The sequence below is a fragment of the Thermobia domestica genome, chromosome 9 (assembly GCF_964235325.1).
Source record: "Thermobia domestica chromosome 9, izTheDome1.hap1.1, whole genome shotgun sequence".
Lineage (NCBI taxonomy): Eukaryota > Metazoa > Arthropoda > Insecta > Zygentoma > Lepismatidae > Thermobia > Thermobia domestica.
Window position 1 is genome coordinate 8360437 of NC_137462.1, and position 18016 is coordinate 8378452.

At 37.2% G+C, this 18016-nt stretch overlaps 1 protein-coding gene across 4 annotated transcripts in view; it reads left to right on the forward strand.

Annotated features, from left to right (window-relative positions):
* LOC145694385 (beta-1,3-glucosyltransferase) overlaps positions 1-18016 on the forward strand; it is a 275902-nt gene that overhangs the window by 187662 nt on the left and 70224 nt on the right. For 3 of the 4 annotated variants that reach the window (XM_081770560.1, XM_081770559.1, XM_081770558.1), the window contains exon 3: positions 10162-10271. In XM_081770560.1, the coding sequence (XP_081626686.1) occupies positions 10162-10271 (110 nt within the window). Of the gene's footprint in view, positions 1-10161; positions 10272-18016 lie in introns of those variants that run through there. The other variant, XR_014132999.1, reaches the window with a different exon arrangement.

Sequence of the window (18016 nt, forward strand, 5' to 3'; positions counted from 1 at the left end):
CTCGCTAGTTTGTTCGCAAGTTAATATGGAGGGTATATTTTTCTTGTAGTTTTTTTTTTTTTTTTTTTTTTTTTTTTTTTTTTTTTTTTTTTTTGCTTGTTACTTAAGATGTTCTGCAAATAACTTCAATAACTTTTGAAACGGTTTGTCTTAATTTGAGCCAGGGCGGATCCAGGCTGAATGTTTGGGGGACGGTCGTTCGAAGTCAAATCAAGGTAGTGTATTGCAAAAAAAAAAAAAAAAAAAAAAAGTAAAGCAACTTTAGAAAAGGAGATGTAGCTATTGTCTGCAATTTCTAGAACAGAAATGGCCATCTGCGATTTCAAAGGTCGATATTTTATTGACCAAGAACGCCAAAGTAAGTAATTTCTTGCAATTTATTGCTTGATTTGACTTCTGCAACGTAAAACAAAAAAAAAAATGTAAGGCCTATCTATTTCAGTTTTTTTTTTTTTTTTTTTTTACATTTATAATACAAAGGTGAAAATTCTTAGGTTTTATTTTTAAAATAAAAAATATCCTATTCTGGGGGGGGCAATGGCCCCGATCTCCCCACCCCCTGGATCTGCCCCTGACTTGAGCATATGCATGAGATGGTTTATTGCGAACAGGACAAAAAGAACTGTGATAGATTGGTTACAAGTAATCCGGTTAGAAACAATGCTGCTTGCATTTTAGTTCCAAAACCGGCCGCCCGCAATCGTTCGCTGGTCAGGTAATACAGAAAACGTCACCAACGAGGAGCGCAGTGGCCGATCCAGCACGGTATCAACAGATTTGAACACAGCTCGCGCGGAGGAGCTGATTCAGGACAACAGGAAGATCATGTTACGACATCTATTGGCAGAATTGGGAATGTCGTTCGGAAGCGTTCGTCACTTTGTGCTCGATATTCTACAGTACCGAAATGTTTTTCCCAATGAGCTGAAGACACAAGGACAGGATTTTTTTTCCAGGAGGGAATCTTCAAATTCATCCTGCGATGCGACAAGTGCCTATGTCGATATAGAGTCTGTGTAAAAATAACCTAATGTATGTTCTATCTGTTGGCTGTATTAGTTGTATGAAATAATATATACATGTTTCACTGATAACCTTACTTTTTGATCATTCCTCATATTTAGTGGCCGTACTAAGTTCGCAACAGAGTCTGTGTTGGACAGCTTTGCGTGCTGGAGGCTTCTGAGTTCAGTTCACTAGATAAAAAAAAAAAAAAAAAAAAAAGCTCAGTTAGTGGTCGTAGTGGTTGGATAAATCTCATCATATCTACAGCCTAGGATGCAACGACAATATTTATACAAAATTTTAAGGTTTCTCGCCTAACAATTTCAGAAATCTGGTGATGATTGAGAGACAGTGGAAACAGTTGAGTTAGTGTGTGTCGTCAATTAGAAAAGATTCGTAACCTCTGTCGAAATGTGAAATTGAATCGTTATTTTTGTAGGATATAAGACAAATGCAAGTAACTCATAGGGATTAATGAACTCTTCTTGGGTGTTTTTGTTTTGAATTAAGCAGGGGGCCTTAAGACAAGTTCTGTGGTTAAAGCCTTTGGATACAAATGTTTTAAGAACTTTGGCTTGAATAATAGCTACGGTTTCAAGATAACTCTGTATTTCTCTGTTTTTTTTTTTTTTTTCATTCTGGATCTCTCTTTTTCTTCACAGAACTGTTTTTTTCCAAAACTTCTTAAATGAAGGCACAAAACCACCAAAGTTTAAATTTATTTAATGAGAGCCTTGCGTTCAATTTTCTGTGTTTTTGAAGTTTTAAAGTTCGCAATTAATTTTCTTTTTTTTTAAGTTAGTTCCCTTGAAAATAAACAACGTACGATACCAACACCAGGAGGGTTTTTCTTGTCTAAATAACTAAGATGCTGTATTTCATTGTACTATGTGCAGATTTATTCTTTTAAAAAACGAAAATTTATTTCTAAAGCTATGCACCGTTATTCTTAGGTACACAAAGAAAAATCCGTTCTCCGGACAGCGGTATATTGTACAAATATACGGTATCTTTTTGCTTACTATAGAAATCAGTACGGAGCATACGTTGTCCGTATGCTACATAGGCACATCATGCCGTTGCAGGATGTCTGACAGCTAACAGTTTTCCGTATATCACATGCATAAACTTATGTTACCTTCGTCAGCTATATGTTATATACGTCCATTTGTATGTGAGATCCTGACCGCCTACATTGTTTCATGCGGAAAGTACGTATAGATGGAACATTTCTACAGAAAGTATTATAAAACATGCGTTTTCAGTTATACGTCTGCTGTACGTTAAGTCCAAAAACTACAGGAAATACGCATGTAACTTATCTTTTTAAGTACGTCACCTACATTTTTTTTTTCTCAGTGTAGAGGTAAAGGTATATAAAATAAAGACGTTTCAATCTTAGCTGTTAGATCATCGTACATGTGGACTAGAATAGAAAAAGTCTTTGAAATCTTACAGTTTAACGTTTCACGATTATGTCCGGTGGGCTAAGGAATACGTTGATTAAAACAAATGAATGAAGACGGAAGACTTGGTGGGGGAATGAGAATGTAGGAGGAAACGAGAAAACCAACGGATGCGATGTTATCCACTGCAAACTTACTTGTCCGGGGATAGAACCAGGGACCCCACGTACCAGAGATAAGCCCTGCAACCGTGCCCCCCTTCCCGCGTCCAGAATGGAAGAAATGCACAATGTTCATCATTTGTTCCTAGTCAGCCAGATAGCACGTGTTCAACCTATCACCGCATTACCTATCAACACAATATTGGTGGTTTTTAGACATTGACGCTAAAGGTGGGTAAGAGGGCGGGTGCCCCCTCCCACGACTGCCCCCAGACATGTTGTATTGTATTGCACTTCAAGTAATATAAAACTGTTGTTTTCGATACAAAATAATAGCTGCCGTCCCCCAAAAATGTCTCTGCCCCTCCATCCTCCCGCAAGAAACTAAACCTGACATCGTTACCGTTCTTAGACTAGAATTTCTTAACTTCTTAATTCAAGCTACTTCCTCGTTGTCCGACGGTTTCCAGCCAACGATGAAAATTGTGAGCACAGAGCGGAAATTGAACTCAGAACCATTCACTCCGAAGATACATGCGCTAACCAGTGGACCAAGTTGGAACACAATAACACACCCTACACTAAGAAAAATCCGTTATCCGGACAGCGGTATATTGTACAAATGTACGGAGTCCATATGTTTATTATGGAAATACGTACAGAGCATATGTTAGTCATATGCTACATACGTGCTGCCTGTATCCCGCTTAGGTGTTACATCATGCCACTCAGGCACGTAGCAAACGGGGGGTCTGAACCCCCCTTCGAGACCAGAAATGAAAAAATTAAAGAAGAATTAAATAAAATGAAATGAGAAAAAGAAGGACCAACGTTAATTTAAAAAAAAAAAACTACAGGAAGCTTTGGGTTACTCCTTCTTGAGGAGATTTGTATTATTTGCAATACATAGTGGCGAGCTGAGCAACATATCCTGGAAGAGTCAGGGAATTTGAAATTTCTAGAAAAGTTACAGAATTCTCAGAATTTCTGCTACTAGTCAGGAAGATTTTAAGCTTCAGAAAGCATAGTGCCGTTGAGTAACAGCATGGACATTTTTTATCATAATTTTTCGTAATCGCATCCTTGCAGTATCAAACATGTTATTTCAAGAAAAATTTCTATTGCTCCTTTAATCTGTCATTTGGAACCGACAGTAGTTGGCGAAATAAAAAAAAAAATGTGTGGAAAGTTCTATTAGCATTTGATTCAACAGAGAAAGGAACGCTGATATTGTAAAATATTTTACAAGACATTATTTTGTATGTAGTTTTTATAATAGTGAATATTGACTTTTTATAATAGTTGAGGTCATAATGAAAGGAAAATTGTTATATTTGAATAAACTGAGGAAGGACGTACATATTGTAAAATCTTCAACACTTTATTATTATTATTATTATTATTATTATTATTATTATTATTATTATTATTATTATTATTATTATTATTATTATTATTATTTTACTCGAGATTTCTTCATAGATTGTTATTAAAATACTTGCCAACATATCCTTATTTTATTGTCCTAACAAACCAATATACTCGTATGTTGATAGTAAACTAGTTTAGACTGATCAAGCTGCTTCGGAATTTCATGTCATCCCCCACGCGTGTTACGAAATCCTGACTAAACGAACCAATATATGTTTCAGTAAAATAGTTTAGAATGATCGAGCCCCTGGTGTGATGACCACAGTATTTCATGTTACGGACCCTTCCCCCCTCCTTCACGAAATCCTGGCTACGTGCCTGTGCCACTGAAGAATATCTGACATCTAACAGTCTTCATTACAATACATACGTCAGCTATATGTTATATACGTCTATCTGTATGTGAGATCGTGACCGCCTACGTACAGTTCTTTTTTTTCGCACGGAAAGTACGTATAGATGGAACACTCCCTTGTACGGGAAGTATTATAAAACACGCTTTTTATTATACGTTTGTTGCTGGATGTTACATATAGTCGGATATTAAGTCCAAAAACTACAGGATTTACGCACGTATCTTACGTTTTTACGTACGTATCTTACGTTTTTACGTACGTATCTTACGTTTTTGCGTACGTATCTTACGTTTTTACGTACGTATCTTACGTTTTTTCAGCATTGTTGCCAATTTAGCAGGCTTTCCATACGAAACGTAACGGCACGCGAAATGATACGGGGAACGTGCACATTTTTGTTTCAGGGAACCTATAACACTCTGAATCTGGTCTCTACAATGCTGTTTCGTTGGTAAGGTGAGAACTCAAACGAGCAGCCTGCTCAGCTTGTAACATTGCCTTTTCATTTAATAGAAGGCGCCTTTTCAGTGCGAAGCCCAAATGGGTGGTGCAATTAGAAAAAAAAAATCCACGATTTTAGATTGGAAACTATGTATTTCCAATAATTTTCCTGTCTTTCCATTTTTTCGTAACCTTTAGTCTTAACTGAAATGGCATATGGCCCCAGACTTATGATACACCCTGTATATTAAATTTTAAAAATACGTTTATATGGTATGGTTGCATAATGTATTTCGTGCATCATGAGTGCTTGTGTTTTACAAATTGGTTTACTTAATTCAAAGAAAGAAATAAGATGTATGTTGCGAGTTAATAAAAATTCGAAAAAACATCTCACAGCTAAAATAATTTGATAGAGAATAAGTATTCGAGAGTCCATTTGTCTTTCCACTGTTTAATTTCTAACAGAATTTTTCATTTCTCTTCCCTTGAATCGCAACCGATCTCCCCATTTTCCTCCTGTCGTGCTACAATAGTGCACTTGAACGCTGACAGATGGCTCCGTGGTTGTTTGAGAATTCGCAATGAGGCTTGCTAGCAGGGATGGAAACTTCGCCGTTTTTATGGTAGTTGTGTGTCGGTATCAGTTTGTACTCTCTCGTTCAGCAAATTCTGGTCACCTAACCTACCTTTGTTTTAAACGTGATATTCACGTAGTGGCACGTATGACATTTTAATACAGTAGGATGTGAATAATTTGAGTCAGTTGGGGTGAGGCTATCTCGGATTTCTGATTATATGAGAAAACAGGCAAAAATTTAATGTTACAGAGTTTATAGGAGTACAGTGTAATTGAGCCATGCTATAGTACATTAATTAGCATACCGTTTTCAAAACTGTGTTCTTTTATTAGAATCACTCTAGTGGCCCTTATAAGATTGTCATGTTATTAGAATCACTCTACTAGCCCTTATAAGATTGTCATGCTATTAGAATCACTCTAGTGGCCCTTATAAGATAGTCATGTTATTAGAGTTACTCTAGTGGCCCTTGTAAGATTGTCATGTTATTAGAATCACTCTACTAGCCCTTATAAGATTGTCATGTTATTAGAATCACTCTAGTGACCCTTATAAGATTGTCATGTTATTAGAATCACTCTACTAGCCCTTATAAGATTGTCATGTTATTAGAATCACTCTAGTGACCCTTATAAGATTGTCATGTTATTAGAATCACTCTAGTGGCCCTTATAAGATTGTCATGTTATTAGAATCACTCTAGTGACCCTTATAAGATTGTCATGTTATTAGAATCACTCTAGTGGCCCTTATAAGATTGTCATGTTATTAGAATCACTCTAGTGGCCCTTATAAGATTGTCATGTTATTAGAATCACTCTACTAGCCCTTATAAGATTGTCATGTTATTAGAATCACTCTAGTGGCCCTTATAAGATTGTCATGTTATTAGAATCAATCTAGTGGCCCTTATAAGATTGTCATGTTATTAGAATCACTCTAGTGGCCCTTATAAGAATGTCATGTTATTAGGATCACGCTAGTGGACGTTATAAAATTATCACGTTATTAGGGTTACTCTAGTGGCCCTTATAAGATTGTCATGTTATTAGAATCACTCTAGGGCCCTTATAAGATTGTCATGTTATAAGTCCGTTACTCCACTCGCTAACTCTTAAACAAAAGAAAATTTTTAAATTGTGTTCTTTGCAATAGATAGTTAGAGCAATTATCTTATCCGAGCTCGCTAATGAGGTCAATCCGTTAACATCTCGGGTAAAGGTGATTTTAACGGTGGTTATCCCTATCCCGTTTAAAATCTATAACATTCCCTAGCTTCTAGGCAACCTGAACAAAACTAAAAGCGTTACTAGTTGCCTATTATAAAAGGATATGTAGCTGTTCTTACTGCATCTGTTAACATTTAACGGGATGACGGTTACTTTAATGGTGAATATCCGTATCCCGTTTAAAATCAATAACATTTCCTAGCTTCTATGGAACCTGAACAGCAGCAAAGTATTGCTGGTTGCCTATGAAAAAAGGATATGCAGGATATATCTTCTCTTATTGCAATTATCTTGACCGAGTTTGTTAAGGGAATCAGTCTGTTAACATATTAACGTGTAATGGTGACTTTTACGGTGGGTATCCGTATACCGTTTAAAATCTTTGCACAGGGTAGTTAACAATTAACATGTTTTACTTTTGTTGCACAGAGTAGTTAACAGACGTGTTTGCCGTATGATTGTACCGGGTTCGATTCCCAATGCGTTGATCCAAGAGCATGAGTACTCGCAAACGGATTCAGGGGGCGAAATGGCGTTCGTCCCATCCAATGGCACAGGCACTGGTGCTACAAATGTCTGGTGAAAGAGAAATCTGAGAATCTTCCACCATTTCACCAGGAGTCCATCTTATATCTGCCCCTGTGAGTGCGTAAATTAAGAGGAAACTAATACTAGTCTCGAAAGCCGTAAATAAGGACGAAGGAGGCGGATGTGCTAATCACGCATTGCAAAACATAAGCTAACTAACAGATTCTTTTCTTTTTAATCTACATAGATTTAGCTGATATAACAACACAGTTCATGAGTAAGTCTGATTAGCTAGACGGAGTGTTGCTGGGTGGTGTGTCGTCATCACATTGACTTCCCTTTAACCGTATTTTTGGCTTTCCAAAATGAAATTCTCTACCTCTTAATTCAGGTAATTCCCCGATTTCCTCACGATGTTGAGTCAACACAGAAGTTTGTTCTCCCACGCGGGATGAAACGCAAGATAACTACCAAAGTTACTGTGGCTCACCATTTGACTAAAAATGATTCTAGTTTACTACTTAGCGGAAATTCATAGTTTAGCCTCGATTCTGAAGAAACTCGTACTATCAGTCAAACAATTTACTAACGGGATATTATAATATACATGATGTAAGCACTTCCGTTAAGTACGACGCGGAAAATAGGTTTTTACGGGCCTTGATTTTTTCTGGAAGGGGGCTGGAATTCTTTCATTTTACGGTGGCTCAGTGTTCACCTCTGGTGCATGTGATCCTGGGTTCGATCCCAGCTCGCGCCAAGTGAACTTAGTGGTTCACAAGCACCGTGTGCGACCTCGAGGTTCTCCGACTTCATTCATTTCTCATCATCACCGTCTCCTTTAGACTAGCCGGCATAAACGTGGAACGTGAAACATAAAGATTTCATTTTTCGTTCATTTTATTTTTTTAAAATTATTTTTTGAATAGTTGATTTGCTCGGTCGGAAAGCGTAGCAATTGTAACGATCCTCTACGATATTTTGTATTGAAAATATTTCCCACCCTGTATTGTTCCGATGTATCTGTGTATATGTTGAGAGAGAGGGAATGAAAGAGATATATATCAAACTTCTAAGTTTTAAGTGCTTTTGATTGTTAGTATCATAGAAGTTTTGCTTTAAAAAAATCCATAGTGGTAACGTAAGTGGTGTTGAGTAATGTAAAACCATTGTTTCAGAGTCAGTTGAAATCTTTTCAGACATATTCGAAAGAAAATATTATTATCACTAATACAAGCATTAATTTAAATAATAATAATAATAATAATAATAATAATAATAATAATAATAATAATAATTTGAGTTATTAAACATTTGTATTTCAATATTTCAAAAGTCTGAAAATTTTTAATGTATGTTGTTCATATTTATTATAGGGATGGGCAAAACCGGCTTTTATAAAAACCGGAAACCAGTTTCTAGAAAAGACGAAACTCGAAAAACCGACATTTCGGTTTTCTCCAAAACCGGTCCGGTTTTTCACCGGTTCGAAGTTTGAAGAAAACCGAAACTGGATCCGGTGAAAAACCGAACCGGTTTTGGAGAAAACCGAAACCAGTTTCGGTGAAAACCGAACAGGTTTTTGGAGAAAACCGAAACCGGTTTTTGAAAATTTTCTTAAAACCGAAAACTCGGTTTTGTGCCCACCACTAATTTATTATTATTATTGGTTGATTTAGAGTTTAGTGCCCTGTTCAACACCGTGGCTATATGAGAAGTAGGCGTACAGCTTAACGTAGAATCCGAACCACATGAGGTCCCACAAGAAATTATTATTATCGATACCAAGTTTCAATCAAGTAAATAGCTATTTCATATGGTTAGTGAAATACAGTTATATAGAGTGGTTCAAGATTAACCGGACCGAACATGGGAGATGCGAAACCGAAAGCGGTAGTGCACTGGACGTAGCAACGCGCAATGTTTCGTATTCCATGCTATAAACGAATACCGAATCAGATGCCGGATCTGCTATAAACGAAGCACAGCGATTTTGAACGGAGTGAGGGAAAAGGCCCGGAAAGAAAACACTGCTTACAGTTGTGAAGGAAAAACAGTCGAGGTAAAGCCAACCACCAGCGTAAACACTAAAATGCCGCTGACGAAGGAGGCCAGAATATTCATCACAAAGGAATATTACTCATAGGGAAAATCACTGAAAGGGTGTAGGAAAAATTTCGTGTCACATTCAACAGTGACCTACCTGCATAGTCATCTACACACGAACCCATAAAGAAGTTTGAGTGAAGAGAATCCGTGCTTGATAAGGAGTATGAGTGCATGCGTTAACAAAAAAAAAAAAAAAAAAAGACAGAGTAGAGGTATTTACCAGCAAATTCTGTAGAGACGTCTGTCGCAGTAAACGGGAGTGTCGCGAACATGCCAGCGAATCTTAAAATATCTTAAACTCAAGCCGTACAAGGCCGTGGCTTTACAGCGGTTAAATCCCGCCAATCATTTAGATGTGTACAGTACTGCTCATGACTACTGCAGAAAACCTCTTCTTCATGATGGGAGAGGCCTGCTTCCGCCTCAACGGCTACGTTAATTCCGAAAGTCCACGAAATTGGTCTGTCGAAAACCTATGACAAATATTTGAGCTACCGGTACATTAGTTAAAGATTGGAGTTTGGTGCGCTGTGTCGGGGACGAGAATCATTGGATCCATTTTTTCCGGAGACACTGTGAATTCAGCATGTTACATTACCGACATCCTCGAGTCCTTCGTGGATCAATTGACGCCAGAGAAACGACCTTTTGATATTTCCAGCAAGAGAGCGCGACAGCACACACCTGCTTTCATATCTGACAGAACCTCCAGCATTCGAAAAATCAGGGTTAAACTCTTCACCATACCGTTGTAATGGTAGTATGTAACGTAAACACATTCTTTGAAAATTTAAAATTACAGGTACTTCGAACAGCAATTTTCTGGTAATTTGTTTTTAATAAATGTTACTTTTCCTTCAATATTTTACTCTTATAGTGTTAAACAAAATCCCTTTCTTATGTTTGTTTTGCAGTTCCGAGAGATGTTGTGATAGTGATTTTGAGCCAGGCTAATTCTTACCATGAAAGCCAAGCCCAAGAGCTTAGGAGAGACATCTTGCGGCAAGCTGAAGAAATGACACAAGTAAGTATTATAAGTGTTCCACAGTAAAATGTATGATTAACAAATTATTTAGTGTACTAATAAGATTTCGTGCTAAAACGAATCGCTAGTTGCATATTTTGATATCTTGATTACTTAGTACAGAGGTTGATTCAGTTGTATTGAGCCGCGCCGTGAGATTGCCACGAGGCAAGCAACAGTATATCGTTAGTCACGCAGTACAGCAATGTGATCGAGCGTGGCCTGTTGCCACCGAAACTGAACAAATTATGGGAGAGGCTTCTTGTGACTCTTTACGACCCTAAGTTCACGGCGTCGCACGTCGTAGATGTGTTAAGTGCATAATTTTCGTGTAGGTCGTGTCACTGTGAATCGTATTATATGGGAATGTGCGGGCATAGAATCGTGGGCCCACCACACTGACGCAAGCAACTAGAAACCGGTCTCCCATGAGGAAGACCATGCCGCCATTGCCTGTGGTTCGCCGTATGCTGACCTCCGATAATCCACTACACAGCATGCAATGGCCGCACATCGCAGGTGATAATCAACCGCGCCGTTCACAGGGATTTACACCTCACTCACAGTCATTCGCAAGAGCAGTATAAATGCCCTGAAACCGTGCCATGTGGCTGAGCGAAAGAGGAATTGCAGGAATTCTATAACAATATAGAACAGGAAATTGAAATTTCAGCAATTCCCTTCTCTGATATCCTTGTTAAGAGTCAGAATGGTCAATCAATGCTCAATGGACTGTTGTGCTTTCGGACCCTGTTGCGCCTGTCCCATTGTCGAGTCCGCACCATATTCGGCCTGTGGGTACCCTGTAAAGAGGAGTGGGATGCAATACGCATGAACCATCTGCAACGCAGTCTTCTGCAATTGCAACTCCGGTGCCGGGCAGTAGTCAGTAGAAGTAACCTTCAGATTGAACACAACCCATGGTGGAAACACGGTATTTCCTAGGTAAGTGCCACATTCAAATTCGGTTCAATATAAGTGAGTCAACCTCTGTATTACTCCAGTCCGAAACTAGATGCAATTTTTGGGTTTAATAAATTTTCTAACGATAAGAGAGAAAATGTAGCAATGAGAATGTATTTATGAAAGATTGTGATGGAATTATATGAAATACATGATGCATATGTAGCTTATCATGCGATAATATTTTTTAAGGTTAACTGCTCTGTAAAATACTAAGTAGGTTTCCAAAAATCAAAGTTGCGATTTCCGTATTTCAGATTATTTTGTGAACCTTAAAAACAAAGATCTCCTCGATGTAGTATATTGTATTGGACAAAATATCTCACATGAAAACTAAAGAGTTAACTTGTTAGTTACTAATGTAAACTGCTATGTTTGACAGCCTATAGCCACGTGAAACGTGTCTATGGTGACACCTTTTCATAGTATCTACCCACATCATCCTTAAGATAAAATCTTGTGAGCACAGATGAAATCGTGAAATTTCCCTCTGTTTTCTGTTCCGAAAATTCTTTTTCGGTTCTTGATATCAGCTTTTTGACATCAGAATTTGGCACTTTTTTCACTTTCCATTGATCTTTCTGGAAGGGTTTATTCGGTGATTTTATTCCTTCGTGGCCGGCCCGTATCCACGGGGGGCTGGGCCCCCCTAAACTTTGGCTGGCCCCCTGAAAGTTTCACGGTAGGCTTGCAAATGAACTATAATATGGTGATTAAGTATAATGTGATTGGGTCGGCCCCCCCTAACTTCTACCGGGCCCCCCTTAAATTTTGGGGCTGGCTACGGGCCTGCTGGTGTGGGAGGTTCCGAGGATGACCACCATATGTTGGTTCCTTTGCTAATTACTATCACCATACACAGTTTGTTGTTGCGTAATTGTGCGGTAATGGGAGGAAGTCATTTTTCGGTTATTCTTCTTTCGTGGTGCGATTCCAAATCTGAGCATTCCATGTCATTTCCGTCAATGACCACTATCGTAATACAAAGTTTGGAGTGCAGTCTAAATGTGATGCTTGTATACAATTTAACTCTTTTTGCAATACTCAATCGACCGAAAATCTGTGTGGAATTCTATAGGGATCTGAGGCATCCCTATAGCAGGAGCACTGGAATGCATGACAGTAGAACAACATAAAGTTAATCGTAATACCTTCGTACGTTTACCAGACACAAAACAGACGAACAAATGTAAGTTTCCCATTTGCGGAAAATAGGTCGTTCTTCATTGATTCTTAAAGCAAATCTGAGTATAATTGTTTTGCGAAAATTTCACTAAGCCTACATCCAACATTTGACGATTCATAACTCGGGAACGAAAAGCATGCATACCATAATATAGAGTGTTTCAAAATGACTTGAACGATTTCAACTCTTTATGAATTTTTACTTAATTGTTCAAATTACTGAAAATTTTAGACATAACTACTGTAAACTGTGGGTTACTTGGAAACTTTTTTTCTTTTTCATACTACACCTTGTTATTTATTGCAATCATTTTTTCTTCTTCTTGTGATGTTTCTAGAGCTTAGTTCATGCTACCTTTTCCTTCAGTCGTAACAATTTTTTACTGAGACTGAAGCCTCCCAGGAGCCAGAGTGTGCTGTTTCCAAGTAGCCCCAAAAGCGGGGCTACTTGGAAAATATACATCTTTTCATAGTAGTAAGAGCTGTGTGAAAGATGGGACTATTTGGAAAATAACCACTTGCAAGATCACACTTTCCTGAGAAGATTGATATGCAACATGCCTGTGTTTCTTTCATAGTAATGTGTTTTTAGGCTGTTTTAAGCAAAAAAAGATACTATTTATTGCACAATCTTTTAGTTAAACACAACAAATTGTTGAAGCAATCTAAACTAACTACAGTGGTAAGCTTGTTTTCCTGAAAGCCTACAAAACCAGTATTATTATTATTATTATTATTATTATTATTATTATTATTATTATTATTATTAGTTTTTTTGCAAAATGCTGTTATAAACGGTAATTTTTCAAACAGTGCAAGGGAAATTTTGGCAGATGCCAATACAGGCATAAGCTCTTGAGACTTCTTTAAGACACTAAACCATGCTTTACATAATTTTATGAAATTTATGTATGTATCAGATCAGTAATTGCCTTACATTGGTTTACAAAATTAGCTGGTACCATTTTTACAAGTGTACATTTACGTTAACTCTTTGCAAAAATATCATATGGTACTGTAATAATAATAATAATAATAATAATAATAATAATAATAATAATAATAATAATAATAATAATAATAATAATAATAATAATAATGTAACACAGTACGATAAGGACAAACAATCACATATTGAAATTCTTTGCTGCAGTAATATGGAAAAACAAATTGTTCTTTGCGGTTGTAGGTAGGTTCAGGCAAAACATCAATAATGTCATCGTTGTCTATCCCGTGATCAATATCATCATTTTTAGTAGAAAAAAGGAAGGAAATAAAAAATGGCCACAGATTGTCCCAGAAAGCAAGTGGAAATGTAAAACTAATTCGTCTCATTAGGAAACTTCTGAAAGCAATGATGTTTAGCACAACCAGATAAAAATAACTTTTCATTAAGGAAACAAAGGGACAATTTACAGAAAATTCAAAGAACACAAAAGAGCATCAATTTTTATGAGAATTTTTAGACACAGCACTTATGACCACCCATATTTTTTCTTTTAGGTGCCTGCTTTTTATTGGTCTGGAAGAAAATGACACATCTGTCATAGTTCTCTCATTATCATACAATATAACACAAAAAATGTCAGTTTTCCAAATAGCCACAGATTTTCCAAGTAACCCAGTTTACGGTACTGTTAACTGTCCAAGTGTTAATGCCAGAAATCGTAAAGTTTTTTTTTTTTTTTTTTTTTTTTTTTTTTGTCAATAGTTTGCACTACAGCAGTATTTGTAGTTCACAGACATCTTAGATATGGTTTCTGCACAATGTTTCAAGATGTTCCCAGAAAACAGAAAAAAACGTAGGTGATAAGTCCGGTGATCTCAGTGGCCAACGTAAAGCTGTTGATCATTGTGAACAGCTCTCCCAATCCAGCAGTGTGGCAGTTTAATATTTAAATAATTCCTAACATTACGATGAAAAAGTTAAGGGACTCCGTTCAGTTGATAGAGACAATTTGTACTGTCATGTTCAAGCTAAGGTATAAGCCACTTATAGTAAGAATATATAGAAATTTCTTCAAGAAAAAGGTACGGACCGTACACTTTAAAAGATAAAATGAGGCAAAACACATTTCAGGGTTCCGACATTCTGAAAAATCAGGGAATATCAGGGAAATGAAAACATATCAGGGAAAGTCAGGGAAATCATGCGTTTTGCGTAAAATGTAATGGAAAGTCAGGGAACGTAAATGTGCAAGTGCAACATTCTTTTTTTAAAATCTAAAATTGTTTCGTCTCTATCAGTTGTACAGATTAACATGTGAAGAGGACCACAATCACACAGCATTTCCAATGATGACAGTGGTGCAGTATTGCTATTTCGTGCTGAGGCAGTGAGGTACTGTGTATGTGGGAAGGAGAGGGTGGATAATTAATTGTGTAAAAACAGAAATCGAAGTATGACTTCTCATCTGCGTGGACACCTGTTTTAAGACAGAAAAACTACTGAAAGAACTGAAAGCATCAGATAAAAGATAAACTGGCTTTCAGGCTTGACTTTCGAAACTTTTTGCTAGGCTCAATTAAGAAGATTGTGTAAAGGAGCCCTCTGAAGTACAAATTGGTACGTGTTCTGTCAGCATTAAACCTCGGGTTACAAATAGAACAATCCAGAACTTGCTCAGACTTGGATGAAACACATCCTACAAACTCTGCATGAGCATAACAGAATATCTGATTCTGTAGCTGAGAAAGCAAAGTGTCAATGTATGTCTTTCTGTACTGAAATTCAGGGGTCTCTTGACTTCAGAGAATACGAAGAGAAGACGGGCAGCATCAGGTTAGATAACTTCTTTGCAAAGGCAATGTTCAAGGAACAAGAATACTATTCTGATTTGTGGCATGTTGTAAAAATGTTTAATTTCATTCCACTGCAATGTCTCAGTGGAGGGCGGGTTCTGTCAATAAGACATTTATTGTAGAAAACCTAATCGAAGATTCTGTGGTAGCGCAGAAGCGGGTGCATAATGCAGTTGTGTAGAATCTGTTCCTGTTGTTTGAAGAATGCTTCTCTCAGTTCGTTCAGCTCGGGGACACTATGATAAATAACTTAAACGAATCAAAAGTGTAGAGGAAAATAAAATCAAAAGTGAAAAAATAAAACTAAGTGCTGAAGTTAAGAAATTGGAAGCAAAGAAGAGACAAATGTAAGAAGAAGAAGTAAGAATGTTACAAACAAGAACAACATGCTCAAACAAAACTCAAGGATGTGGTTGTATTTCAATAAATTTTAATTGTCGATAAGGATTTAAGGCTCATGGATCGAATTCTTATCATTTAAATAATTTTGAAACAATTTAACTCGCTTGCATAGCAGATCAAAGTCTACCACTGTGCGAAGTTTGAATCGGATCGGTTGAGTTCAGTTGAATTCGTACGATATACGAGGGATGATCGAAAAAAAAATTACAAAGCATAAACTTTTATGTTATTCACTGTAACTTAACGAAAATTTGTTTGTAGATTATTAATGTCTGTCTTGAAGACTACAGATTCTGATTATGCATACCCGAGAGGTGGACATTAAAAATGATCATTCGCCTGGAAAATTAGTCAAGAGTAGAAATGAAGTCACTGGTGCGGTTTCTGTGGGCCAGAAACACTACACCTACTGGCATTCATATACAGATTGTGGAGGTGTATGGGGAGGACTAAATTTCAAAGCAACATGTAGAGAAGTGGTGTCGTGCCTTCAAAGACAGATGGACCAATATTGTTAATGATAACCCGGGACACAGCGGTACACCCAGTACTTGAACCACTGGCGTTACCATTACCTAGCCCCAGTGACTTCCACCTTTTCCCTGTTCTAAAGCAAAAAATGGCTGGCCACCATTATCTGGCATGTGATAATGTCAAAACCGCTGCCTCGTGGTGGCTACGAGAACTTGACACAGATTTCCATACAAATGGTATAGAAAACTTTATCTACCTCGTTGTGATAAGCGGTTGAACAAAAAATCAGTGAAGGACAAAAAAGGAAAGAGACGTACATTCAGTTTAGGTTTCAAATACAGTATTTTATATTGATACTAATTGGCGTGATGGAATATAACTCACTATTTAACACAGTATTATTGACTTACAGAAACCTTTTCGTTTGAAGTATTGGAACTAAAATAAATTCATTGGGCCATATCTGCAGCGAGTATGTCAACAAGACATCCAATCAAACTAAGAAATTAAACTCTCTTAATGAAGACTTACCGTTCCCATCATTAATATTCACATCAGTGCACCAAGAACTTTGTTTAGCCCACAAATTTTAGTTTTAAAAAAAAGGGAATGTCTCTCATAACTTGTCTTGGAAGATTTATGACTTTTCTCTTTATTATTTCTGCCATTTGTCGGTGGTTATGAATAAGAACGTGACGTCACCTCCCAAAGGCTTATTTGCTAGGGCTGGTTAAGCAGAAAACTTTGTAGAAGTTACTCCGCTAGTGGGTCTGAGGGGAGAATTGAGAAGAACACGTGAGAACGAAGTTGGAGAAATGTCATAGGCGTCGATGGTAAACAGAAAAGCAACATTACTAATAGCAAATGATTGATGAGATTGGATCTGTGTGTTTGGTGTTATTGAAGAGAAGAAAAAGTTTTGTGTGGAAGCTTTCTGTTTTTTTTTTTTTTTCTGACGTTGAGGAAGGTAAAGCGGTGACGGCGCCCCTCGTATAACAGACACTTTTGCTGACTCGGAACTTCGTTTCTGTCTTTTTCCCTGTTGAGTTTTCTGACAAATGATTTGGTGTCACCTTGTAACCAAGGAGACGTTTCAAATGTAATTGTAGAAGCACTTTCTCTCTTTAAAAGTTTGTTCCAACGTAACCAATCCGGATCGTAGGCTGAAAGATAAATCTACAAGTGTTCTCTTCATTGCTAATAAAAAGGAAACTTCTTTGAACGTTAGTTGAAGGTTCTTTTTTTTCTTCTTGTTGTTTAATTGAATTTGTGGAGAGAAGGGGAAATGAACTGCAACGACGGATCCGAAAAGGGTTGCGCGCGAAACGGAACAGAGTTTTCGTAGTGATATTCGAGACGAGACAGTTTTCTTGCAGAGACGATAAAGAGGATTTACGGTTTTAAGAGGCCTAATCACTGCCAAATTAAAATACCGCTAATTTCACAGTAATTATGTGATATTTTCAAATAGATAAAAGATAATCGAAATGTGGAACAAGAGCGCACTAGACAATATTATTTTGCATGAGGTATCGTTATCACAAGTCACTTAGTAGCTTTCCGTTTACAGCCATTTATAAACGCTATAATAAATGCCGATTTTCTGAATGGCTGGAAATCGAAAGCAGATAAGTGAGCCGTGATAACGGTATCTCACATAAAATAATATTGTCTAGCGAGCTGTTTTTTTCCACTTTTCGATTATCTTTTATTTATTTGAAGATAGCATATAATTACTGCAAAATTAGCGGTATTTTAATTTCGCCGTGATAAGGCCTTTTAATGCCTACACTGAAAGAAAAGCGCAGGCATGGCTGAAGGGAAATTTTCCCGCTATGTTACAAAAATTCGCTGGGTTGTTGAGGCCATTCATGGTATTCTTGGACAAAATATCGTCTTCTACGTCATTAATTGGACAA